Source organism: Thalassophryne amazonica, chromosome 22, assembly GCF_902500255.1.
Source record: "Thalassophryne amazonica chromosome 22, fThaAma1.1, whole genome shotgun sequence".
NCBI lineage: Eukaryota > Metazoa > Chordata > Actinopteri > Batrachoidiformes > Batrachoididae > Thalassophryne > Thalassophryne amazonica.
This window is the reverse complement of record NC_047124.1, coordinates 16,234,523-16,262,344: the sequence shown is the minus strand read 5'-3', so window position 1 is coordinate 16,262,344 and position 27,822 is coordinate 16,234,523. Positions and strand designations below refer to the sequence as shown.

At 39.7% G+C, this 27,822-nt stretch overlaps 2 protein-coding genes across 2 annotated transcripts in view; both read right to left on the bottom strand.

Annotated features, from left to right (window-relative positions):
* LOC117504214 (chemokine-like protein TAFA-2) overlaps positions 1-13,333 on the bottom strand; it is a 106,007-nt gene extending 92,674 nt beyond the window's left edge. The window contains exon 1 of the mRNA XM_034163611.1: positions 13,042-13,333. The gene's annotated coding sequence lies outside the window, so the exon portion shown is untranslated. The remainder of the gene's footprint in view (positions 1-13,041) is intronic.
* Positions 13,334-13,797: 464 nt separating this feature from the next.
* Positions 13,798-27,822, bottom strand: part of etv6 (ETS variant transcription factor 6) — a 37,880-nt gene continuing 23,855 nt past the window's right edge. The window contains 6 exon segments of the mRNA XM_034163275.1: positions 13,798-14,266; positions 15,496-15,596; positions 15,676-15,818; positions 16,018-16,647; positions 18,522-18,656; positions 22,643-22,807. Coding sequence (XP_034019166.1) covers positions 14,146-14,266; positions 15,496-15,596; positions 15,676-15,818; positions 16,018-16,647; positions 18,522-18,656; positions 22,643-22,807 — 1,295 coding nt within the window. The 3' untranslated portion in view covers positions 13,798-14,145.

Sequence of the window (27,822 nt, the reverse complement as noted above, 5' to 3'; positions counted from 1 at the left end):
TCTTTTGGGATGAGGATTCGTGCAATATATCTGACATTCCAGTTCACAAAAATGAAGGTTCTCAAACTTGTTAGCTGTACTACCAACCACAGATTCTGCTTCTTTTTTCCTTGACTCTTACGGCCGTGCTGGAGAAAATGCGAAAGGCGGTAGAATTATACATGAATCCTATACACAATTTCTACTAATATACACCCCTATAACCTCAAAAAGTTAGACAAATTGTATCACTGTCCAAGTACTTGTGGACCTGAGTGTAACAGAGGAAGAGGCTTTGACCTTGTCCACACCTGGACCAACTGTAATGAGTTGTGAACTTGTGCCTGAGCTGAGGATTGTGGTTTTCAAAATGCTGAGTGCAAGTAAACAGGATATTGAGTCCCAGACGGGTTTAGCTCCCATCGTGAAAGAACCGTCAAAGTGAACCGAGGGGATGGGCAGAAGACGGCGAGCCTTAGGAAAAGATGTCCTCCCATCCACAACTGTGTGGTGTTGTGTTTGGGTGGAGACGGAGGCTGGACCACTAACTGTAAGTTGTGCCTGTCAAGAGAAACTGCTGTCCATCCATCTGTCTGTCCGGCAAAACCTTCTGCGTTCTAAAACTCAAGAACCATAAAACTCTCAAAATAGAAACTTTAAATTTATAATATAAATTTATACTATTTATACTATAAATTTTTAAATTAATACTGGGAGGTCAAAGCTCTACCTGCCAAAAAAAACAAAAAACAAAAATCACGCATTTCTGACATTTATAATTTTTTTTTAACTGAAATTATCGGTGTCTCATTTCAAGTTTGCATTTTTAAATTCATAGTTTAAAGTAATTGATGAAGTGATAAATCAAAAGAAATGGATATACAGTAGTGTGGAAATATATTAGGCACCTTTAATGCATCATAAAAGCATTAAAAATATGAAAACCCAATAAATGAAACTGGTGTGTGGTCCGTGGGGATCCACGGGCCCGAGATTGGGTAGTGTTTATAAAATAGGTAGCTGCCATTTTTTTTTAAGGGTGGTAATAAATTGTGCAAAGTTTCTATAATGAGTTGGAATGGTTTGTGAGTACAGAATGTTTTTAGAACCTTAGACCTCAACAGTTTTTAGAAGAACTCAACCCCTTTTTTCCTGTTAATTATGTAATTTTTTATGTTAATTTACTGTCTTCATGTATTTATAAATTGTTTAGGTTCTTGTTATCATATACACACTATTATCATTATCGTTATTGTTATTATTATTATTTTATTTTAACTTCTATTTTATCATTTGTTTTTTAAATGGACCACAATGGAAACAAGTGTTTTCACTTTCTTGTGTCATCCATGAATTTAAATCGAAATTACTAAATAACTCACGCTTTGAATATAAAGTTGATTTTCTGCCCCCTGCTGGAATGACATATTAGTCCAGAATGTAATTAGCAATGTTAGCTAATATCTGTAGTTTCTCCAAAAATATTACTCCTATCAGTGTTCTGTTTCAACAGCATTTATCCTTTACCAAAAATACATAAGCATACCAAACAGCAAATGTCAGTTCTCCACTGTTTGTTCATGATTGAAGTTATACACATGCATGCACGTACGCACGGATGGACTGACGGCTTTTTGTCTTTTTTGCATTCTGCTGCAAGCAGGTTCTTCTATTTTTAAACATGCACAGAGACAGTGGCGGAAGACATCAAATGCAATACAGATTTCACTCATGGTACCTGCAACATGACACTTAACTAAATTGACTAAACCAATCGAACTACAAAAACATAATAAATCAAGAACACTAACAACACTGTTAAACTAACATGAACCACAATAACATTTAAAACCCCAAAGCCCTAAACTCCCATGGTGCATTGCAACACAATATCCATTGTTTACTGGTTATCTAAAATCACTAATTTCTCAAAAATATTTGTCCTATCAACTTTCCATTTTTCCAGCGTTCAATCTTGACCCAAAATACATAAGCATACCAAATGACTTCAACATTGATGATAATCGATATAACTGGGTTCTATTTACCTGTGATTTTTTTTTTTTTTTTTTTTTTGGCATATACATCGCACCAGAGTATAAATCGCAGGACCTCAAAACTATTTTAAAGATAATGTAACTTCAAATCAAATCAATTTTATTTATATAGCGCCAAATCACAACAAACAGTTGCCCCAAGGCGCTTTATATTGTAAGGCAAGGCCATACAATAATTACAGAAAAACCCCAACGGTCAAAACGACCCCCTGTGAGCAAGCACTTGGCAACAGTGGGAAGGAAAAACTCCCTTTTAACAGGAAGAAACCTCCAGCAGAACCAGGCTCAGGGAGGGGCAGTCTTCTGCTGGGACTGGTTGGGGCTGAGGGAGAGAACCAGGAAAAAGACATGCTGTGGAGGGGAGCAGAGATCAATCAATAATGATTAAATGCACAGTGGTGCATACAGAGCAAAAAGAGAAAGAAACACTCAGTGCATCATGGGAACCCCACAGCAGTCTAAGTCTATAGCAGCATAACTAAGGGATGGTTCAGGGTCACCTGATCCAGCCCTAACTATAAGCTTTAGCAAAAAGGAAAGTTTTAAGCCTAATCTTAAAAGTAGAGAGGGTGTCTGTCTCCCTGATCTGAATTGGGAGCTGGTTCCACAGGAGAGGAGCCTGAAAGCTGAAGGCTCTGCCTCCCATTCTACTCTTACAAACCCTAGGAACTACAAGTAAGCCTGCAGTCTGAGAGCGAAGCGCTCTATTGGGGTGATATGGTACTATGAGGTCCCTAAGATAAGATGGGACCTGATTATTCAAAACCTTATAAGTAAGAAGAAGAATTTTAAATTCTATTCTAGAATTAACAGGAAGCCAGTGAAGAGAGGCCAATATGGGTGAGATATGCTCTCTCCTTCTAGTCCCCGTTAGTACTCTAGCTGCAGCATTTTGAATTAACTGAAGGCTTTTCAGGGAACTTTTAGGACAACCTGATAATAATGAATTACAATAGTCCAGCCTAGAGGAAATAAATGCATGAATTAGTTTTTCAGCATCACTCTGAGACAAGACCTTTCTGATTTTAGAGATATTGCGTAAATGCAAAAAAGCAGTCCTACATATTTGTTTAATATGCACATTGAATGACATATCCTGATCAAAAATGACTCCAAGATTTCTCACAGTATTACTAGAGGTCAGGGTAATGCCATCCAGAGTAAGGATCTGGTCAGACACCATGTTTCTAAGATTTGTGGGGCCAAGTACAATAACTTCAGTTTTATCTGAGTTTAAAAGCAGGAAATTAGAGGTCATCCATGTCTTTATGTCTGTAAGACAATCCTGCAGTTTAGCTAATTGGTGTGTGTCCTCTGGCTTCATGGATAGATAAAGCTGGGTATCATCTGCGTAACAATGAAAATTTAAGCAATGCTGTCTAATAATACTGCCTAAGGGAAACATGTATAAAGTGAATAAAGTTGGTCCTAGCACAGAACCTTGTGGAACTCCATAATTAACCTTAGTCTGTGAAGAAGATTCCCCATTTACATGAACAAATTGTAATCTATTAGATAAATATGATTCAAACCACCGCAGCGCAGTGCCTTTAATACCTATTGCATGCTCTAATCTCTGTAATAAAATTTTATGGTCAACAGTATCAAAAGCAGCACTGAGGTCTAACAGAACAAGCACAGAGATGAGTCCACTGTCTGAGGCCATAAGAAGATCATTTGTAACCTTCACTAATGCTGTTTCTGTACTATGATGAATTCTAAAACCTGACTGAAACTCTTCAAATAGACCATTCCTCTGCAGATGATCAGTTAGCTGTTTTACAACTACCCTTTCAAGAATTTTTGAGAGAAAAGGAAGGTTGGAGATTGGCCTATAATTAGCTAAGATAGCTGGGTCAAGTGATGGCTTTTTAAGTAATGGTTTAATTACTGCCACCTTAAAAGCCTGTGGTACATAGCCAACTAATAAAGATAGATTGATCATATTTAAGATCGAAGCATTAATTAATGGTAGGGCTTCCTTGAGCAGCCTGGTAGGAATGGGGTCTAATAGACATGTTGATGGTTTGGAGGAAGTAACTAATGAAAATAACTCAGACAGAACAATCACAGCGAAAGAGTCTAACCAAATACCGGCATCACTGAAAGCAGCCAAAGATAACGATATGTCTTTGGGATGGTTATGAGTAATTTTTTCTCTAATAGTTAAAATTTTATTAGCAAAGAAAGTCATGAAGTCATTACTAGTTAAAGTTAAAGGAATACTCGGCTCAATAGAGCTCTGACTCTTTGTCAGCCTGGCTACAGTGCTGAAAAGAAACCTGGGGTTCTTATTTTCTTCAATTAGTGATGAGTAGTAAGATGTCCTAGCTTTACGGAGGGCTTTTTTATAGAGCAACAGACTCTTTTTCCAGGCTAAGTGAAGATCTTCTAAATTAGTGAGACGCCATTTCCTCTCCAACTTACGGGTTATCTGCTTTAAGCTGCGAGTTTGTGAGTTATACCACGGAGTCAGGCACTTCTGATTTAAAGCTCTCTTTTTCAGAGGAGCTACAGCATCCAAAGTTGTCTTCAATGAGGATGTAAAACTATTGACGAGATACTCTATCTCACTTACAGAGTTTAGGTAGCTACTCTGCACTGTGTTGGTATTTGGCATTAGAGAACATAAAGAAGGAATCATATCCTTAAACCTAGTTACAGCGCTTTCTGAAAGACTTCTAGTGTAATGAAACTTATTCCCCACTGCTGGGTAGTCCATCGGAGTAAATGTAAATGTTATTAAGAAATGATCAGACAGAAGGGAGTTTTCAGGGAATACTGTTAAGTCTTCTATTTCCATACCATAAGTCAGAACAAGATCTAAGATATGATTAAAGTGGTGGGTGGACTCATTTACATTTTGAGCAAAGCCAATAGAGTCTAATAATAGATTAAATGCAGTGTTGAGGCTGTCATTCTCAGCATCTGTGTGGATGTTAAAATCGCCCACTATAATATAATAATATAATATAATATAAACGTTTTGACCGTTGGGGTTTTTCCGTAATTATTGTATGGCCTTGCCTTACAATATAAAGTGCCTTGGGGCAACTGTTTGTTGTGATTTGGCGCTATATAAATAAAATTGATTTGATTTGATTTGATAATTATCTTATCTGAGCTAAGCACTAAGTCAGACAAAAGGTCTGAAAATTCACAGAGAAACTGACAGTAACGACCAGGTGGACGATAGATAACAACAAATAAAACTGGTTTTTGGGACTTCCAATTTGGATGGACAAGACTAAGAGTCAAGCTTTCAAATGAATTAAAGCTCTGTCTGGGTTTTGGATTAATTAATAAGCTGGAGTGGAAGATTGCTGCTAATCCTCCGCCTCGGCCCGTGCTACGAGCATTCTGACAGTTAGTGTGACTCGGGGGTGTTGACTCATTTAAACTAACATATTCATCCTGCTGTAATCAGGTTTCTGTAAGGCAGAATAAATCAATATGTTGATCAATTATTATATCATTTACTAACAGGGACTTAGAAGAGAGAGACCTAATGTTTAATAGACCACATTTAACTGTTTTAGTCTGTGGTGCAGTTGAAGGTGCAGGCATCAAACACTACTTTTATTATAAGTTTGGGATGCCTATAACTTTTGCACAGTATTGTATATATACATATAAAAAGGCTGCCTATGAGGATGTTGCAGTTATTCTCAGTGTTGTTATTAAGTGCACAAAATGTTTCCTACAAAATGTCTTACATTTAAAAAAAAATGTAATTTACACTTTTTAAAAAAAGCTGATGATAAAAAATTATAAAAAAAAAAAACATATTTTTAGTCATGCTTTGTCAAAGATGTGAAAATCTATTCTTTAAATGAATTATTCATCAGGGTCAAACACTGTCCAATGGGATTTGAACTAACAAACCTCCTGGTCACAGGATGCACAACAAACGTAAGAAGAGCCAAGAATTTCAGTCGACATAAAAGTGTGTAAGGATGTTTTCCTCTCTGACAAATCAGAGAGGAAAACATCCCAAGAAACCAAATATTTTTCCGCAAATTCCGACCGTTCCCGGAGAGAATACAGGCAAGTGCCTGACCTCAGCCGAGCTCTTTGTTTTGGATGAGAAGCTGTAAATCTTTTGGCAGTTTTACTGTGGCTCAGAGGTTTCATCCAGATGCCCAACGTGATAAAACATCTCTTCTTCAAATCTTCTTTGACCTTTTCATCTCAGAACAATGGGGGGGGGGGGGGGGGGGGGCGGCACTGCCAGACCTCCTGACAAAACTTAGTCTAAAACATTTTTCTTGAAAACAAGGTTACAGGGGTGAGGAAACAAAAATCAAGGCATTAACAACACAATGACATGCAAAATTTTGAGTTTTAAAATCAAAAGTTTTGATTTTCTTGTTTTTGTGATGATTGCTGTGCACTTTGAAAGTCACGGCTCTCACTTCCTGTCGTTGCAGCACAGTACTCGCTTCATTAAGCAGTACACCTGGATTTTAACGAAAATAGAAATTTTACAGTCTGATTTTAACACTCAAAATTTGGACTTTTCAAGTTGTATTTTTATATTAATTCACAATTTTAGTTTTAATTTAAGAATTTACAACGTATTTTTTTTTCCTTCAATATCTTACCTGTATTACCTAAAGTCACAATTAAAACATTTTTATTAGAATTTTCATTTAGAAATTACAATTTATACATTTTGTCAAAATTTTAATTTTAAAAGTTGTAAAAAGCAACTTTTTTCATTTCAATGTAATATTAACATCAAGTCAGCATTTTAATGTTTTGGCCTTTTTAATGTTTCTAATTTGAAATTTTGAAATTTAGTCAGAACATTCAGTTAAAAAAACAAAGATTTGGCTTTTGTCTCATAATTTTGACCCAGTGAAATATAAAGTATTTTTTCATCAGACATTTAAAAAAGTTTTATGAAATTGCAAAAAACTAAACCAAGTGACGTGTCATTAAATATGTAAGTAAATATGTCATTGGTACAAAAAGCAAAAGAAAGAACTTGGTGATGGCCAAGTGGTGGGCTGGTGACAAGCGGATCTTTGGTTCGAATCCCTGTCAGAATGAAAAATCAGTGAGGGTCCTTGGATGAGGTCTTTAATCCCCAAGTTGCTTCTGGTGTGTAGCGAGTGCCTTGCATGGCAGCACCCTGACATCAGTTGGTGAATGTGAGGCATTGCTGTAAAGCACTTTGACCATAAAAAGTAAATGCAGTCATTTGCATATGTTGCTTTACTTAAAAAGTCAAAAATGTGTCTTATAATCCACGTTCTCCAAACTTTTTCACACGGACTGACCCACGACAGTGATGATGACATCACAGGGTTCATACTGATTTGGAAATAACTCCTCTCATATTGACACATTAGGAAAAAACATGTCTTTGACATTAATTTTTGTTCACACTAATTATGTACAAATGTTATTTAATAGTTTCCTTTGCAGTTAAGCCCATCTGAGTTTTTTGGCCTGTGCACTTTGGCACTTACACCATCCCACTGACTGGTGGCGCTGTTAGAACTCTCTTCAGAAGAAATGGAAACATGCTACACATCATTAAATGTTTGAATATGTTATTTTAAATGTACTTCTTTTGTTGCTGTTATATGTGCTTATGCTTGCCGTTCTTGTGATCCGCGTGATTTTTGTTTCTCCACGTCTTTTCGAAAGTGGTAACTTTGTGTAAAATGTGCAAAACGTGTCTATAAGCAGATGTAAAGTGAAAGTCTGTCACGGCTGTGCTGGGAGGTCAGCGGACCGTGACGCCTCATCGTTGGGATCACCAGGGAGGCAGATTGGAGGCAAAGGTCACCTGACCTCTGGAAAAGGTGCCAAACTGTGATCAGGTCTGCACAGGGTCTGACCTGGAATCATGGAGACTCATGGCTGAGTTGCCAGGTCTCTGCCAAAAATTTTAAAAAGTCAGAACTGTGTTGCCAGATCACGTCAGTATGTGCTGCATCAAAACAGCAGCAAATTATTCGTATTTTTATTAGAAAATCCAATTTTCCCTTTGAGTTTCAGATGACATTCACAACCCACACAGCAACTAACAGACTAATGTTCCCTGGACAGGACAGCAGTGTGTGACAGGGCTAATTTTCAACCTGATCTCATGCCAAGTTTGTGATGGCACCACAAAATTGAGTAATTTTTGTGATGGTGTCATGAAAACGTTTTGTGATGGTATCACGAAAATTGGGGTGACACAGAGTGGGGTGGCCATTTGGGTTATGGTTAGGATTAGTGAACAAAGGATGACCACATCCTGAAAATGTATTACAGCTCATGACGGTATCACAAAAAAATAAAACAAAACAAAAAAATGTGAGAAAATCATGTCACTTTTTTAAATAGCAGGCGAAATTCATTTTACCTACTATTTTATATCCACTTACATTCAAGTGTAGCTGATTATTTCTGATTATTTCCCAGTTCATGTGATTCCCATTATTGTTTTTGCTCCATCTGCATTCTTTCAAACCCTTTCCAGAAACCTAAAACTTCTCTGGCAACATCTCAAAACTGTCTTCTGTTGAAGAGGGCGACATGCTTTTCATGGGTTTCATGTTGCGTAGGACGATCACAAGGAGGCTTCTAATCAGACTAGGAGGTCCTGATTGCTGCATAGTATACCCAGTTTCATATACTTTTACACAAGGTTACCAGTTAAATCCAATTTTTCATGCTTTGTGGATCACAATTTATCCAAACTTCACAATTTTTTAGCCATGTTTAAAATTTTGATTGCTCAAAATGTTCTACAACCCTACGTTCATCACCAATTACCCTTGATTTCAGGCCCTGAGTGTCTGTGTGTGTGTGTGTGTGTGTGTGCGTCTCAGTCTCAATATATTCCAAATAAAAGTTAAAATATGTGTATTACACATAGATTTTAGTAACATTGCTCAATATGACGGATGACCTTTCACACAAATATTACAGGTTGACTTTAACACCGTGCCAGAATGAATTCACCGTTATGGCACCTAGGAAGTGTTTTAACGTCTACTTTTCAGTTATTAACAGTTCATAGAATAGATGCTTGTAATATACAATGTATGATAACATTAAAATACACAATAGCCCTTTGAGAAGAATTGCACGTGTGATTGAAATGACAAATCCTGAAGGGGACGTGAAATAACAGCCACATGTTTTTGCCCTGTTCAGCTTCCAGATGTAACCTTTACTTGTTTAACCTTTGTAAAAATCTTATATTTCTTGCCTTGTCTTCTTTTTCCAGACTTTTACTATGTAACAAAGTCTCCAGATGATGAAAGGCTAAAGCCATAAAGCATCTCTCCTGGATTATGATACACCAGCCAAAAAGTGTAAAACAGTGCTTTATGATGTCATCAGGACCCAATTCCAGAGAAAATTACAATTAAAGCATGCAATTCATATTAGGTAGGGTTCCCTTTAAAAAAAAAATGTCACTCAGCTTTTGAGAACTGCCGACTCCAGACGGATTAACCAACAGCGCTGTATTTCTTTCTGATTGATGTACAGTAAACGAAGTAAAAGAAATTCGTATAGCCTGTTTTTAAATTGTAGAATGGCATAAAACTGCTTTTAAACCCTTTCAAACATTGTACAACAGTCTGCTTGCACAGAAATGTCATAAACCAGGTTAAAATATAACTGGTTTTAAAAATTCTATACAAATGGAAAACTGCTTAAAATGGTACTGAAACTGGCAACATTTTTAATAAAATAGATTTTACTTTGTAGAATAAAGTAGCTAAATCCTTTCCACCTGTCTTGTCTGCACAAATATTATAAACTAACAAGGTTATACTAGATACTGACCAACTTAGAACTTGTTTGAAAAATTCCAAACAAAAGCAAAACCCCTTTAAATCAGATTAAAGTTTGTTAACTTTGGTATAAATGTATATGGATTTTCAGTTGTTGTACACCAATAACAGCCTGGAATTAACCACTTTTAAACATAAATGCATTAAACTGGCTTTAACAAGACATCTTAGTTTATTTGGAAAATGCTCAAAACCAAAGGAGCTCATTTGAAATGGGATTAAAAATCAGTTAAATGTGAGAAAGTTGTTTTGAATAGGTGTTCATTTTAACTACATTTGAACTAAACGTTCTTTTAACTGGTTGAAACCAAATAACTCACAATGAATTTGAACCACCTACAATTAAAAAAATATCTAAACTGAATAAACCAAAATATTCAGAAAGTATTCACAGCACTTTACTATTTCCACATTATGTTGCAGCCTTACTCCAAAATGGATGAAAGTCATTTATTTTCCTCAAAATTCTACACACAATACCCCATAATGACAATGTTAAAAAACTTTTTTTTTTTTTGGAAATTTTTGCAAATTTAGTAAAAAAAAACAAAAAAAACGACAGCAACAAAGAAGTCACATATACGTAAGTAATCACAGTCTTTGCCACAAAGCTCAAAATTGAGCTCAGGTGCATCCTGTTTCCACTGATCATCCGTGAAATGTTTCTACAGCTTAATTGGAGTCCACCTGGGGTAAATTCAGTTGATTGGACATGATTTGGAAAGACACACCTGTCTACATATAAAGGTTCCACAGTTGACAGTGCATGTCAGAGAATAAACCAAGCATGAAGTCAAAAGAATTGTCTGTAGACCTTGGAGACAGGATTGCCTCATGGCACAAATCTGGGGAAGGGTTCAGAAACATTTCTGCTGCTTTGAAGGTCCCAGTGAGCACAGTGGCCTCCATAATCCATAAATGGAAGAAGTTCAGATCCACCAGGTCTCTTCCTAGAGCTGGACACCCATCTAAACTGAGCATTCGGGGAGAAGGGCCTTATTCAGGGAGGTGACCAAGAACCCAATGGTCACTCCAGCATTCTTCTGTGGAGAGAGGAAAACCTTCCAGAAAGACAACCATCTCTGCAGCAATCCACCAATCAGGCCTGTATATAGAGTGACCAGACGGAAGCCACTCTTTAGTAAAAGGCACATGGCAGCCCGACTGGACTTTGCCAAAAGGCACCTGAAGGACTCTCAGACCATGAGAAACAAAATTCTCTGGTCTGATGAGACAAAGATTGAACTCTTTCTCGTGAATGCCGGCCGTTATGTTTGGAGGAAACCAGGCACCATCCCTACAGTGAAGCATGAAGCATGTCTTCACAGCATCATGCTGTGGAGATGTTTTCAGTGACAGGAACTGGGAGACTACACTGTAAATGCTAACATACAAATGAATTAAGTATGATAAGTGAACCAAACTCAGTTTTCATCAACCTGTTATGAACACTCATTTTAAATAAGTAAGTAATACGTTGAGACTGGAAGACTTGCTTTACTTGATGTTTCCCATTTAAGACAAATTAGAAAAAATAATTTTTCATATCCAGTGTCCTTTGGGGCATTCTTTCAGACATGTGCAGATCTGCCTCACTTACTTTGCGCATTCCCGCCCACACACGTCCATGGTGAGCCCGTGTTTGGACCACCAGTGCTCTCTCCAACCTGTTTTTCACTCATTGATGATAAACTGTCTGGAATTAGTTTGGTTTATAAATCAAAACCATAAGTCAAAACTGCTTTGCTTTTAATGTCCTATGCGACATGCCAGTACTGTTCCATGTTGAAAGTAAAGGACTTGTCCTTACAGCAGTGGGCAGAGCGCTCAAAGACAGAAGCTCTGACTCGTTTGTGTTGGATTTGTGATCGCCTTTGTTTTTCCTCAGAAGTGTCAGCGGTGCTTAAATGCAAAAATGGCTTGTGTAGCTGACAGTGTACCGGAGTCAATACTAAAAGTTAGCGGTTAGCTGTAGCTTCAAGAAAATTTAATTGATCTGAATATGAAGGATGAACAAAACTAAAGAGAATTACGCTGTCATTTGTGTACTGGATGCTCACAGTAAATAAGTTACTGTAATCTAATTTATTTGACTACTGTAAATTCAAAATAAACAAGTTGCTACAATCTAGGTTTTTAAGTTTATTTGAGTACTGCAAACTCAAAATGAATAAGTTACTATAATATAATTTATTTAAGTTCATTTGAGTACAGAGAACTAACAAAAAATTAGTTAATCAAATCTAATGTATCTAAGTTAACATAAATTACTTTTTTTAAGGCAACGACTTTGCATTTTTTTTTTTAAGTAAAGTCAACTTATATTTTACAGTGTAGTCAGGATTGAGGGAAAGATGAATGCAGAAATGTACAGAGACATCCTGGATGAAAACCTGCTCCAGAGTGCTCTTGACCTCAGACTGGGGTGACGGTTCATCTTTCAGCAGGACAATGACCCAAAGCACACAGCCAAGATATCAAAGGAGTGGCTTCAGGACAACTCTGTGAATGTCCTTGAGTGACCCAGCCAGAGTCCAGACCTGAATCCGACTGAACATCTCTGGAGAGATCTGAAAATGGCTGTACACCGACACTTCCCATCCAACCTGATGGAGCTTGAGAGGTGCTGCAAAGAGGAATGGACAAAACTGCCCAAAGATAGGTGCACCAAGCTTGTGGCATCATATTCAAGAAGACTTGAGGCTGTAATTGCTGCCAAAGATGCATCAACAAAGTATTGAGCGAAGGGTGTGAATACTTATGTCCATGTGATTTATTAGTTTTTTTAATATTTAATAAATTTGCAAAGTTAAAAAAAAATGTTATTATTACGGGGTGTTGTGAGTGGAATTTTGAGGATTAAAATTTTTTTTAATTTACTCCATTTTGATATAAGGCTGTAACACAAATTGTGGAAAAAGTGAAGCGCTGTGAATACTTTATGGATGCACAGGAAGCCAATTGCTTCTAAGGAAGACAGCTAGGATTTTTATTATTATTATCAAAATTGTTTTTGCAGTGACAGATTTTGCAAAATTCAGGCAACACTATAAGGCTTAGAAATAGCAGAAATACTAAATTATAACACAGGAAAAGCAGAAATCGGCACAGAAAACCCTGGGATGAGTGCTTGGTTGTATTGGGAGTGTTTTTGTGTTCATTTTTGTACATGAAGTGGTTGTCTGAGGTGGTCTTACCTGTAGTTGTCCCACTCCCACTGCCCGCACCTTAACGCCCTTTTTAAACCATCGGTGGGCTGCTGCTGCTACAATCCACTGACCGATCTGTCATCCGGACACATTTGGGTCCCGGAGCGGCGACAAACCAAAGTGGAAGATCTCCGATTGAAACCAGCTTTCTATGGGAGAGATGATTCCTCCTGTATCCAGGGAAAACCAGAACCGCGTCCCGGCGCTGCGCCGTCACTCGGAGCGTCAGAAGGAATGATTAAGACGCATATTTTAATTTGTCAGAGAAAAGCCTCATGCCTTTGCTCTGCCTCTTCCTCCTCCTCCTCTTGGTCTGACAGCTCCGCTCCGTGCGCACCAACTTTATGGAGACTCCAGAGCGCACAGCCGCTGCGCTGCCTCCCAAACGCCTCAGAGTAATCTGATTACACCGGCAGGTCCGAGCCGCATTATTAAACCCAAGAAAAAGGCTTGAAAAATCAAAAATCATCATCTGAATGCTCCTTACTGCCACAATATCATCTTATTTCAAGCGTAATTTGCGCCCTTATGAAGCGCTGAAATGCGCAAGTATAAATGTCATCACTTCCACTCACTACTGATATTTTTCCAGATTATTCAAAAGTAATAACATTTACAAGACAGGAAAGCATCTCTTTTTTAAAGATCCATCAGCTTTTTCATGAAACGTGAAAAAGTGCTCAAAGGTTAGGAAACGCTGCCATCATGTGGCTGCTTTAGGTATTACATCAATCGGCCAATAAATGTAGTTTGATCAAAATCTCTTCTTTATTTAATGCTCCAAACATTTGTCTCAAACATGCGCGCACACACACACACACACACACACACACTATCCATCATCATTTTACAAACAAAGAAATTACATTATAATGCACGTGAGACCAAAAAGTGGCGAAAGCACAACGTGATTGGCTTGCTTTTGCTGTTCATTCAGAAATATAAAAGAGAGGGAACATTTTATCACCTCAGAGTCTTTTTTTTAAGCTCTGTCCATTAGATTTTTTTTCTTTCTTCAGGAAAATCAAAAGTTATGCAAGAACTGGAAAGTAGTCTCTGGCGTGAATGACTGGATGTCCATGCGCTCCCGGTTCAACAGTGATTGTTGAGGCTGCATTCCTCTTTGATGTAGATTTGGTCGTCTGTGTCGGACTCCAGGTGCTCCAGCCGCTCCGTCTGTCCGTTCATGATCTCGTCGGGGGTTTTCATGAACCTAATGAGCGACACAAACATCAGTACCTTACATTGGACACAGATAGGTGGAAATTATGTCGCCGTGAAGCAAGGAGCGAGGTGCGAGTGAAGCGCGGCACAAGCAAGGTGCAAGCGAAGCGTAGCACAAGCTCGCTCATGGTACAGGGAGTCCCAAACAGGAAGTGCCAAATTTTGAGTCCACAGTTAAACAGGAAATGTCAAATGTTCAACACTTCCTGGATTGAAAATAGAGGAATTCTAGTGGGATCTCACAGGAATTCAGTGGCAAGTTGACACAGAAACAGGAAGTGCCAAATTTTGAGTCCACAGTTAAAAAGGAAATGTCAAATGTTCAACACTTCCTGTTGTTTTTGCGCTGCTATTTTTATCCTCTGTAAGGTTTTTGTGTAACTTTTTGTTTGTCTCAATAAAAAAAAAAGAAAGTTAAGTTCTGTCAGGGGAGGTGATGGTCTAGTGGTTAAGGTGTTGGGCTTGAGTCCAGAAGATCATGGGTTCAAATCCCCACCTGACTGGAAAATTACTAAGGGCCCTTGGGCAAGGCCTTTAATCCCCTATTGCTCCCGGTGTGTAGTGAGCGCCTTGTATGGCAGCACCCTGACATCGGGGTGAATGTGAGGCATAATTGTAAAGCGCTTTGAGCGTCTGATGCAGATGGAAAAGCGCTATATAAATGCAGTCCATTTACCATTTACCATTTCTGTCCTTCAACCTTTTTAAAACATACTGGTTGATTTCAAGTTCGCTCTTTCAAGGTCATGGATGCAACAGAAATGTGATTTTGACTTCATATTAGTGGTTAATAGTGGTTAATAGTAACCAGAGGCATATATTTAAAGCTACAGTGTGTGGGATTTAGTGTCACCTAGTGGTGAAGTTGCAGATTTCTCCATCACCAATATTGTTTCCCTTCATATTTTAGCTTCTTTGGCAGCAGAGATTCATCCTCTCTCACCTTCTCTTGTGATAAGAAATATGTATTAGCCATTTCACAAAAATGACGGTTCTATATTCCATTTCTGCTAGTAAATGCCCCTAAATCCTACACACTGTAGCTTTAACCAGTTTCTCAGAACAGTTATTCTAAATGTCCCGTAATCAAAGCATCTCATCCTTGTTCTTTGAATTCTTTGAGTTATGTGGTACACGAGACAAGCAATACCCGTGTGAGTGCTATCGATGTGCGCAGGAGTTTAAAAAAAAATCTAAGCAGATTTGAATTTGATCTACCTGAACAGGAGTCTTTGTCCCGGCTCTTTCCTGATAATGTTCAGTTTGTAGTAGTGTCTCAGTGCTCGTGACATCTTCTCGTACGTCATATTGGTTCTGTTCTGTAATGAGTTCAAGAACAAATTTTTAAGAAACCCTTCATCTTTTGACACTCTGTGGGAGGTGGAACTCTCTGATCACCTTGTGATTGCCCCAGAGCCTGGCCAGGCCGTTGGGGTCCGTGATGCGAAAGGTTTTGCTCTCTGGATCCTCCCAGCGGATGTAGTTCTCGTACCGGCTGTCTGAGAGGAGCTGGTAGACGTAGTCCCACAGCAGTCTGCAGTCTGCAAAGCCACAACACGGAAACGCTGCTTAAAACGGGTCGCACGCTGTTAGATGGTTAATACTGTTTGGCGTTAAAAGCCAGATGTAAGCATACGGTTTCCTCCTAGAAGTGCTGTGTTTATGTATTGTTTATGAAGCTTTTGTTGTTTGTTTGATGTAAAAATGCAATTGTGTTCCACTGTGAGGGGGACACGTTACCTGCTATCCGTCCAATGGGTGTCGTCTGCTCTTCTGGAGGAGACACGGGCATAATGACGTGATTCCTATACATTGAGTCCTCCTGTTGGAGGACGTGCTGCTGATGCTGCTGCTGCTGCTGCTGCAGATGCTGATGCTGCTGCTGGGCCAGTGGTAGCTGATGGTGGGGATGGACTTTCACCTCGCGCCCATTTTCGAGTGTTGCCTGAGAAGGGGTTCCACCGCGGCTGTGCCTGAAGTCCACGGTTGCTCCCCCGCTGCTCCTATTGGGGCTTAGGAGCAGGGGGTTCATGATGGGACTGGGCATGAGCTGGATGACGCGAGGAGGGCCCGCCTCCTGGCTCCCTGGGCTTCCTGGACAGGGGATGTCTCGCGGTGTCGAGCAGCGACCGTTCGGGGCGGCGGGGGACACCGATAGAGAATACATGTCCTCGGACATGAGGTGGTTGCTGTCAGGCAGCTGGGAGAAGTTCTGCAAGGAGTCGTCGCTGGCGGCGCGCGGGTGGTTTGACTCTGGTGGGGTTCGCCGGGGGGCCGGGTGGTGCGGGGAGCGGGAGCGGTGCCGCAGCTCAATGGTTGGGGGATGCTGGGGGAGTGGCTCTGCCCCACGTGGTGTTCGTCGTACCGTTTCTGAGGACACAAAAGACCAAAAAAAAAAAGGCATCAGAGGGCTGATGCACATCATGCTCACTCTACACAACACAATATAAATGTACAAATAAGCATACATACGTCTGTAATGGTGTGTGTGACTATGTACGACTTCACCATATGACCTCTGTGTGACATCATCATTCACACCAATCAATCACAAATATTTTGATGATCACTATATACTTTAGAAATGTATCTAGGCTTCTTGGTTGTTGAGACATACAAAAAAGTGTTTTTCACGCCATGCATTCCTTGACCTTGACCTCTGACCTTTATCTGAAGTACTCAAAAATCTATTCACCTCTAGATATCTATCCAAGTAATATTCCCACCAAGTTTGGTCCATCTTTGCTTCTTGAGATATGCATAAATAAAAGGTGGTTTTGGATCATGCATTCCTTGACCTCTGACCTTTGTCTGAACTACTCCAAAATCTATTCACCTCTAGACATCTCTCTAAGTAATATTCCCACCAAGTTTGATCCATCTTTGCTTCTTGGTTCTTCAGATATAAATAAATAAATAATAAAAGGTGTTTTTGGAGCATGCATACCTTGACCTCTGATCTTTATCTGAAATACTCCAAAATCTATTCACCTCTAGAAATCTATCCAAGTAATATTCCCACCAAGTTTGGTCCATCTTTGTTTCTTGAGATATACATACATAAATAAATAATAAAAGGTGTTTTTTGGATCATGCATTCCTTGACCTTGACCTTTGATCTTTATCTGAAGTACTCCAAAATCTATTCACCTCTAGATATCTATCCAAGTAATATTCCCACCAAGTTTGATCCATCTTTGCCTCTTGATTCTTGAGAAATACATGAATAAATAAAAATAAAAAGTGGGGTTTTTTTTGGGGGGGGGGGGGGGGGGATCATGCTTTCCTTGATCTTTTGACTAAACTACTCCAAAATCCTTCAGTTAATAAAACTCCACTGTGAATTATGCGACTGTGCATTCCGTACCGCCTGCAACTTCTCTACAACATGGAAGTTTTTGGGTGTGGCCTATTTACAGATACCGAGTGACTCATGTGTGACAACAGATTTAGAATGTTTGTGTAAGAATCTTTTCTACCAAAAACAATAAAGGGGCAGAAAAAAATACCACGAAACACATTTTGCGGTAGAATTATTGTCACTTGTGTTTGTTGATAACGACCAGTAAGTACGTCATGTGATCACCAACGTCTATTTATTAGCAGGAAGCATAATAAAGACAAAAAAAAAAAATGTTAAAGAGCTTGACTTCCATGTTATTTGTGCTTTAGTGAAACAGCACCCCCTTCTGCACTTCAGCTTACATCAACACAATATAAACTAAAAATGTAAACAGTGACTGTAAATAAATACAGTATATTCAAAACTGCTTAGACTGCTGAAACACCAATACCACCACTAGGTGTCACTAAAAGCCTACAAATGCACTGGAAATGCCTTGATCTTCAAAAAAATAGTCTTGGAAAAGTATTGTGATCAACAGGTCTTTTTTTTTTTTTTTTTTTGTCTTTTCTTCACCCCAAGCAGTAGAAAGAAAGAAAAAACCTAAAGTGTTTGCTGTTAGGAATTTAAAAAGAACCTCAAAACAAGGAAGTTAACATGAACAGCAAACTGACCTTGTGGAACAGGTTTTCCTGCCAACATCAGAAGTTGACAAAGTTGATCCTTGATCCCATTAAACACTCACTGTGTGGCATTTGATTTCGACAACAGGCAGTCAACGCCTCAGCTATTTAATCAACATTTACTTCCTCAAAACAAGCGCCAAGTGAGTAATTGCAGGGTGTCTGATTGATACTATTTTTGTTTTTTTTTTTTTTGTTTTTTTTTTTTTTTTACTGACCTTCGAGTTTGAGATGGTGCAGGCTGCCGTCGGGCAGCGAGTAGAAGGAGTTTCCAGGGAAGTAGGCTGATGGGTAAAACATGTGGGGCTTCCTCTGCTTTAGGATTTGCTGCAGCAGCTCATACAGGACGTCCCCTGCAGAGAGGTAAAGGTCACAGGTCACGCTATATGTCTCCCTGAAGTGTTTTCAGAGCGCCACAAAAATGGGGAAATTAGTGTCGGCGTTGCACTGAGTTCCCGCTGCGGCGGCTTGGGCTGCATATAAACACTGTGCTTTCCAAGCAGCAGGGAGCTTGTGCAATAATGGAAGAATCATTGAGGACTCACAGAAAGGAAAAAAAAAAACAAAAAAACATACCCAACACACAAAGACTAAGTGACCAAATCAATCGATTCGGGACAATATGCGTCAAGAGAAAGGTTTCCTGGATGTCCGATACCCAACAGTAAAGCCAGAGTGTGTCGGATTTATGGGTGTTTATTTGGAAAAAAGTGTGAAATCCCTGCAACAATGAATACAATTTTTTATAAGCTTAAAATGCCCATATTTGGAGGGAAGTGTACCCCCCCCCACCCCCCACCCCTCATGGTGGTCACCATATTGCACCACCATGTTCAAATAAATATATATAGTCCCAACTAAATTAAATTACATTATCTTGCATAGATGCATTTATTTGAGTTGTGGCTACATATATTTATTAGATGGAAATCCTGCTCATAATTGAATTGAGTTCATCCAATGAGTCATTTGTTTGAGTGATACACTCAAAACTTTATTCACTGGATTGGATTTCCATCAAATAAACATATGCAGTCCCAACTAAATTAAATTACATTATCTTGCATGGATGTGTTTATTTGAGTTGGGGGTACATATATTTATTAGATGGAAATCCTGCTCATAATGGATGAACTCAATTCAGTTATGGGCAGGATTTCCATCTAATAAATATATGTACCCCCAACTCAAATAAACACATCCATGCAAGATAATGTAATTTAATTTAGTTGGGACTACATATATTTATTTGATGGAAATCCAGTCCAATGAGTCAGTTTGACACATTGGATGAACTCAATTCATAGATGAGCAGGATTTCCATCTAATAAATATATGTACGCCCAACTAAATTAAATTATCTTGCGTGGATGCGTTTATTTGAGTTGGAGCTACATATATTTATTAGATGGAAATCCTGCTCATAATTGAATTGAATTCATCCAATGAGTCATTTGTTTGTGTGATACACTCAAAAAACTGACTCATTGGATTGGATTTCCATCAAATAAATATATGCAGTCCCAACTACATATACATTACATTATCTTGCATGGATGTGTTTTATTTTAGTTGGGGCTACATACTGTATATTTATTAGATGGAAATCCTGCTCATAATTGAATTGAGTTCATCCAATGAGTCATTTTTTGAGTGTACAGTAGCCAAGAAGGGACACACATCATCTGTATTTCACTTTTTGCAGCATGGTTGGAAACCTGAAGAATAAGTATTGAACTCGGTGGTTGTTGCTTGATATCACCACCTACTGGTTGCTACCGCAGGCTAACAAGTTGGGGGGGGGGGGGGGGGGGGGATTATACATAGTCCTTATCACAAGAGAAGGCAGGGAAGCGTGAATCCCCGTCACCAAGGAAGCAAAAAACAAAATCTTGACCGGCGATGGCATCGTGCCATTTTTCAACTTCACCACTAGATGGCACTAAATCCTACACACCCCGTGGGTGGAAATTTCATTTCACAGCTATACAGGAATTTTAAACAGACACAAACATTTGAGTGCAGCACTGAAATGACAAGTTTAAAATTTTTAAAATCTTAATAACTTCAATCTACTAATTGGTGAGGAAGTGTGACGTAGCTGCTGTCAGTAGTAAACGGGCCTTTAAGCAGTGGCACACTCGTGACAGCGGGTGAAAAAAAAACCTCAGCGGGAAGTTCACTGAACGATTAACAGCTGTTCCATTTGCTCCAGTGCAGCTGACAACAACAGCTCCTCTCCCAGTTGTTAAATAACACCCGTGTGGTTATTAAATAACCACCGCGAGATGATTTTTAACAAAGGCTGTCTTCCTGCTGTTACATATTATCGTCAAGACCTTCTTAAAAGTTTACCGTAACAAGGAAATTATTCTCATCGAGGAAGTGATGCACGCACACACACGCCCGTTTCAGTTCTCACTTTTTGCATTGTGATACTGAGTTGCATTGTGGGGAAAATTCCTGCTTCCTGCAACATTTAAACTTTTCACTTTCGAAATTATTGCTAATTTATCAACTGTAACCTTACTGATTATTGGCACCCTGATTACTACAGACAGAATTTAAGAGAGCCTTCGATACATTTGTTTTTTCATCCCGTGCCTGTAAAAGTGATCATTTATTGTGAATTTCTCAATCTGGGCCAGTAAGTGTCACAAGCACATTTTACATTTTATGTCTACTTTTGAATTTCATGATATTTTAAAGGCAAAAATAAAGTTTTAAAATAAAGTGTGGAGACTTTTAAATCACGTTTAAAGACTCATTTGTTTTCCTTGTTTTAGCATCAGTTTTATTGTGTTATGATGTGTTTTTATTCTTGTGTTCTTTTATGGTTTTGTCTGTTTATTGTGTTTTAAAATTTTTAATTGTTTTCTCTGTTTTTATTATGCTGTGTGAAGCTCCTTGAGGCGATCTCATCATGAAATGGGGCTATATAAATAAATACATTTGAAATTTGATTTGATTTTGAAGTTGGCTTATTTTGAAAGAAATTCATAGCAGCCTTTGCCTGTAACATTTTGACGCCAGTCAACGATGAAACAACAGACAAGAAATGTTAAGAAGAATAATTATTCATTACAACAGGAATTCAGAGTTCTTATCTGAATCCAGATCCCAAAATCTACTCGCTTCTTTGTCCACAGGCAAAAAAAAACAAAACATTGGTGGTTTGTTTGTGACACGTGAATTATATAAAACTGTGACCTTTGTATAAAAGCGCGTGAAATGACGGGAACTCTTTCTGACAAATCTCAATATTTCACAACACCCATCACTCATCAACATCATCCCACACTGATGATGATCAATCCCGTCTGCTCCACCCAGGCCTCGACATAATCAATGACCCAGTGCTGCCCTGTAAACACACTCGACCTGCCGTTTAAATCTGCTTTATTTCTCCTTTTTTTTGCCTCTATATAGTTACAGAAGCAACAGCCCAAAAGTCGGTTTTGTACTTCCTGATCAACCGCCTCCTACTTCCTCTCCCAGACAGCAGCTCGCTGTGACAGCTGCTCCTCCGGAACAGCTGATCTGCATCATTACACGGGCGGAGTAACGCCGGAAATGAGACTGATCTTAAATCCATTAACATTAACAAGACCCACAGCAACTTAGAGCCCCTTATAATTTCTCTAATTAAATGTTCTGTTCCAGGCCACGCTCAGCCTTTAAGGAGTTTTGAATAATAAACCATCAAAAACCACCAAGATAGCAGCGAAAACATAACCTGCCTAATAGCAGCACTGAATGGAACCACAAGAGCCAAATCAGACAGTTACCTTATATATATATATATATATATATATATATATATATATAAACTCCCTCTGATGATTTGAGGAAGAAACCTCAAGCAGACCAGACTTAAAGGGGTGGCCCACTGCTTGAGCCATGCTAGCAACACAATTGACAAAAACAATTTCTAAAACGAATGTACAGGAAATTTTGGCGGTGCACAGGAAGGGAGGGTTGCAGAAGTAGACACCAAACTCCCCTCCGAGCCACCTCAGTTTCCTGACGCCCACACGGAGACCCCGTAGGCTGCGATTCGTCTGCTAACTACGTGATTTCCAGAATCTCAGTTTTCCAGTTCCACAATCAGTGACTTTCATGGAATAGTAGACCAGACTTCATGAAAACAGGCGTGTCCCCTACTGTTCTGGTGGTGAACTGCATTGCAACATCCACCAAACCCAATGGAGAACTTTCGAAAGGTTCACGATGATTCTTAAAAAGCTGCCAAAACCATCTACAAACTGGACCGAACCTCCAGCATCGCCATCGCTTTCCAGGAAATACTTGAAAAGGTCAAAAGAAGGAAAGGGAATACCAGAGTGCGGGGAGCGGTAGCGGAAGTCCTCCTTGGTGAGGAGCAGCAGGGCTTTGCCGTTCATCTGGAAGGAGCTGCTGGTTATCGGCCGCAAGGCGTATTCCTTCTCGGCCCACCGCAGCCACTGGGCCACGTCCTCCCGGCTCCAAAACACCGGCTGCAGCCCTGGATTGGGGAGGGGGTGAGGAAGGAGAAGATGAGACAGGTTTAGACAAGGTTCAGTGATAAAAGCAGTAAAATGGAGTAGGAGAGCAAAGAAAGAAGGGATCAGCTCAGAAAAGAAGATGCACCAAGACATGTTTGGGAGAAAGGAAAGGCAGGAGAGGAGAAAGGGGGAGTGAGGGAAGGATGGGGGGAGGGAGCAAAAGGAAGGAAGGAGACAGAGGCAGTAAAAAGGATATTGAGGAAGTGGAGATAAAAGCCAAAAGGAGGGAGCGATTACGGGAACGGCAGCGGATATGGGGCAGGGGAGAAGGGAGAGGAGCTCAGAAAAAGATGAATAGAGAGTGAACCACGAAGAGTAAAAAGTAAAAGGAGAGGTGAGGAAGACATGATTTATTTTACTTGTAATGATCTGCACTTTGACCTCTGAACTTTAGACAGACAGCAGAAATATTTTGCATTAAAACAGACACACGGACACAAAACAGCAGTGCCGCTTTTTTATGGAATGTTTCTTTTGTTGCTGTGGGAAGACGAGACTAAAACATCTGGAAGGGGAGACTCGCAAGTGTTTAGAAACACAAAGAATGTCGGCAGTGTAAAAAGTGACAGTTTACAGTGCGCGGCTTCAACTGAATGCAGGAGAGCATCCAAGAAATATAGACACGTATTTACAGTGCATCTGGAAAGTATTCAGAGGCGCTGCACTTTCTCCACATTATTATTTTTTCCCCTGTCAAAATTCTACACACAATACCCCATAATGACAATGTGAAAAAAGGTTGTGAAAAAATGTATTAGAAATATAAAAAGAACAACTAAGAAATCACAAAAAAAAACTTTTTTCATGTTGTCATTATGGGGTGTTGTGAGTAGAATTTTGGAATAAGGCTGTAACATAAAATGTGGACAAAGTGAAGCACCGTGAATACTTTCTGGATGCACCTTATGAGCACATCTTTTCACAGATGATCCGTAGACATCTTCACAGCATCCAAACCTGCTTCTATAATGTTCCCTGGCTCCGCCCACAAACACTGCCCCTCTTGTAAACTACTGAAGAAGGCAAAGGGGACACACCCACATTTCACCTGGCTATGCCAGGTAGATCCCTATGTGGTTACTTTAACATACCCGGGATGGTTTCTTGCTCCATGACTTAAAATACTGATATTTGTGATACTGTGTACCAGAACATCAATGTTAGTATTACACACACTTCATCTTTGTTAATATTGCCACGTTGTCGTATCACTTTGCACTTTCAGTGTCACTCAATGATTGACTGTATGACTCAGCCTCATCTCGCTCTCTTTCCTCTTTTCAAATACATATAGTCACCTGCAGTGACACGTAGGGGTCTGATCAAAGCCTCCATGACACCCACACGGACAAAAACTACTCGCTTCATACTTCTCGCTTATCGCCGCCCTCAAACACTTCCTCTGGGAGTTGGACAGCTGTTATCTTTGGCAGTCAATGTCACTGTCACACAAGAAATAGGAACCTTGCAGTTCGCTTCCAGGCTTGTCCGCTTTACACCCACCCCTGCTCCCCCCGCTCCCCACCCATCAAACAAAGGAAGTTTCCACAGAAAGCAATCAATATAAAATGAAACCCCCCGTCTAGATTGTCAGCTTCCCATTTCTTCCCTCGGCATGTGTCCTTTAGTGACACGAGCTCTGGTGATAAGGCTGGAAAGGCGAGGTTATCTTGAGCTCGGCCCCTCAGCTTGTCAACACACATCCTAAGAAAGTGGCAGGGACGAGAGTACAGGTGTTTCACAACCAAAGGAGCCAACAGTGAACTGATAAGGACCAATATTTCATCGTCTGTCACTGGTTTTAACTCTGAGAAAATAGAACTGATGACATTCTACACCAATCACGATGTCACCAAGATCACTTTTTAATTAAACCAGTCAATAAAATATAAAATATTAGTCACATAATATATAATATTTGAACTAAACATGAAGATTTTAACTGCCCCAGTTGCTTTGTGTATCATAAAAAGCAATGCAGTCAAAGGATACATAGTTTCAGTCTTGATTACTAGCAACTATTCCATACAAATAAGACTTTAACAAATTAAACCGGTCCTCTAACCCTCAAGCGACCAAGCTAATTAGCAACTAATACGCTAGGATAATTATAGCATCAAATAGAGATGAACCGGTGACTAACAAATATGCCAATATATGCCAATACTTTAACACAAATCTCAATGAACCCATCAGTCATCCTTTGTGAGAATCATGAGCTATTTTCATCCTCACTCTCGCCATCAAGAATCAGTCTCGATGCTTGTGCGCCTGTAAATCTTGCTATTCTAGGTCTGATGGCCATGCTTCCCTGCAAAACAGTAAATAAATATTGATTCGAGTTGGCAAATTACAATACCATCTGAAGCTATGATGTCGAAAACTTCACAGATCTTCCAGGAGGCAGGAGGGACGGTGTCATAAGTGAGTCTGCACAAGTTTGGATTATACTTGCTACATGGATCAGTCGATCCTTGCAAAATTCTGTAGACAAATGCAGGACAAATAGATTGACAAATTCATGGTAGGAAACTTTGTTTCCTATTAAAATTAGAAAAATGGTGCACAAAAAGATATGCACTGGGTCATAAATGACCCCACTTGGTCGCTTGAGGGTTAATATCAAGACAACCTATCTGGTGTGTGTTTTTTGGGGGGGCGGGGGTGTCATCCTTTCATTACACATCCTGTTTTAATTTCCTTTCTGAATTGACATTTCTGAATAATGTCTGCAACAACGGAAATTCATGCACAGCTACCCTTGAAAGTTCTCCATGTCCACCTTAGACTTTGCACCTATACAGTATATATACACACAACACCAGCAGATTAGTTACTATCAAGTCTGCCACAGAGGAGATAAAAAGCAATCAGCCAACAGATAACTCGCACTGTCATACATGCAGCTTAAAAAAAAAAAGCTCAGTACACAGAGTCAGTGTGTCGCGCACGATTAAAGTTTATCCACCGTGGAGCAGATCAGACAGAAGAAAATACTGGTTGTGTTTTGTTTGTGTGGATCTCACTGGAGCTCTGCCGACACGTCTGCTGCCGTAAAGCCACGTGTTCTTGGGCAAACACTTTCTCTTCAACACTACCGCATTTTGTTACTGCAACGCTCCCGTGACAGCCCGCCCCCATGGGTGGTGCAGATTAACGGCCGCGGAAACAAACGTCTGATAACGCGTGTGACTACAGGTGCGCAGTTATGCGATGTCACGCAGGGAGAAGGTATCAGTTGAATTCGACAGGATCAGAACTTGAATGAAGTGGGAATCGTCGGCGTAAGTGTTGACGAAGAGATGAAGAGAGCTGCCATGCGCAGCTGTACGTCTGTCTCCCGTGGCTGGCTTGTGAGAACAGTGAGGCCGGGCAGGCAGCAGTGCATCCTGGGTCCGTGAGGTCACGGCTGTGGTATGCTCTCTCCAGGGCCAGAGAGAGGTGGCTCTCCTGCCAAAACCCCTCCGAGATCCGACTACCGGCCTCAGCCATCTGCGCAGAGCCCAAGCGGGAAAGAGCAAGGGGAGGAAGAAACAAGGGCCAAACAAACTTGTCCCATAACGCACTTTGGCAGGAAGCAATCCAGCGAGAGCTCCAGCACAGGAAACTTCCTGTGGTAAGGTTAGACAGTGACGCGGCAAGGTTTATTAACAGACGGCGGCGAGATAGAGAGAGCAGGAAGAGTGGAAACAGAAGAACGTGTGATGAGTAACGGGGTAGTGTGTGAAGACGGAATCGAAATGAAGGCAGCTGAGGTAAAACGGCAAAAACAAGAGGAAGGAAGGATGGAAGGAAACACTGAGGTAGCAGTCAGATAAAATCTAGAGCGTGCTGTCCTGCTGTTGGGAAATCACTCGATACACGGTATCAAGAACATTGGAAGTTTTTACCTCCGCCAAGGAGGTTAGGTTTCCAGCTGTGTCCGCTTTCTGACAGGTCTGACCGGGAATACACTTGTTACATTTTAGGACACAGCTGGGACATCGGAAACGTCTTCTGGGAATGTTTTACACAACTGATTTTCACATGAAACGGTCTCATCTTGGAGCAGACTCCATTAGATTTTGGATAAAATCCAGGATATTGTCACAACAGACCATTTTAGCAATTAAGACATTTCTATGATACTTGTAGAAAATGCTGAACCATGTTTGCACTGCAAAAACTAATATCTAAGAAAGTAAAAAAAAAAACGACTTGTTTAAAAAAATTGACTTAATATTTGTCTAAATGGAAAAATATAAGAAAAAAATGTATCTCACTTCTTAAGTTTTTCCAGCTAATATCAAGCTGTATTAGCCAGTAAGAAAGAAAGGCAGTGGATTTCAAATCATCCAAGCAAAGGAACAAGATTGTTTTCCTTATTTTAAGACAGAGGCTAAGCTTAAATAAGAATTCTGTCTAGTTTTAAGGCACATGTTGATTATTCAGTGCCTAGATATTTTGCTAGTTTGGAGAATTCTAACCAAGTAATTTTTCTTACCCCACTGGCAGATTTTTTTTTTTTTTTTTTTTGCTTATTACAAGACAATTGGCTTAGATTTTGGATTATTTGACTTATTTTGAGAGCAACAGTTTTTGCAGTTTGGAATGTTGTTACACCGCAGCAGGTCTGTTAAACTGAGTCGCGCCTTTAAGAAAACCATAAATTGCAAAACTTTTATTTGCCAAACAGAAAATTAGACTGAAAACCTTGATTATTGCACAAAAACAGATCCAATCACATCTTGAAGCAGATGTGGAATAAAAGCAGGTAGCCAGAAAAATAGACTATTAAAGATACCGTAGTGATTGGTCAAAACCGCTACAACGTGTCGATGCATCGCTTCGATGTCTTGGATATTTTGTGAAAGCATCATACTGCGTCATGATTATTGCGGCCGAAAAAAGGCCAAGAACCAGCAAGATGCTAACGCAACGGCAACACGGAGCCCAACCAAACACCAACAAACACACGGTTAAGGTCACGCGTCAG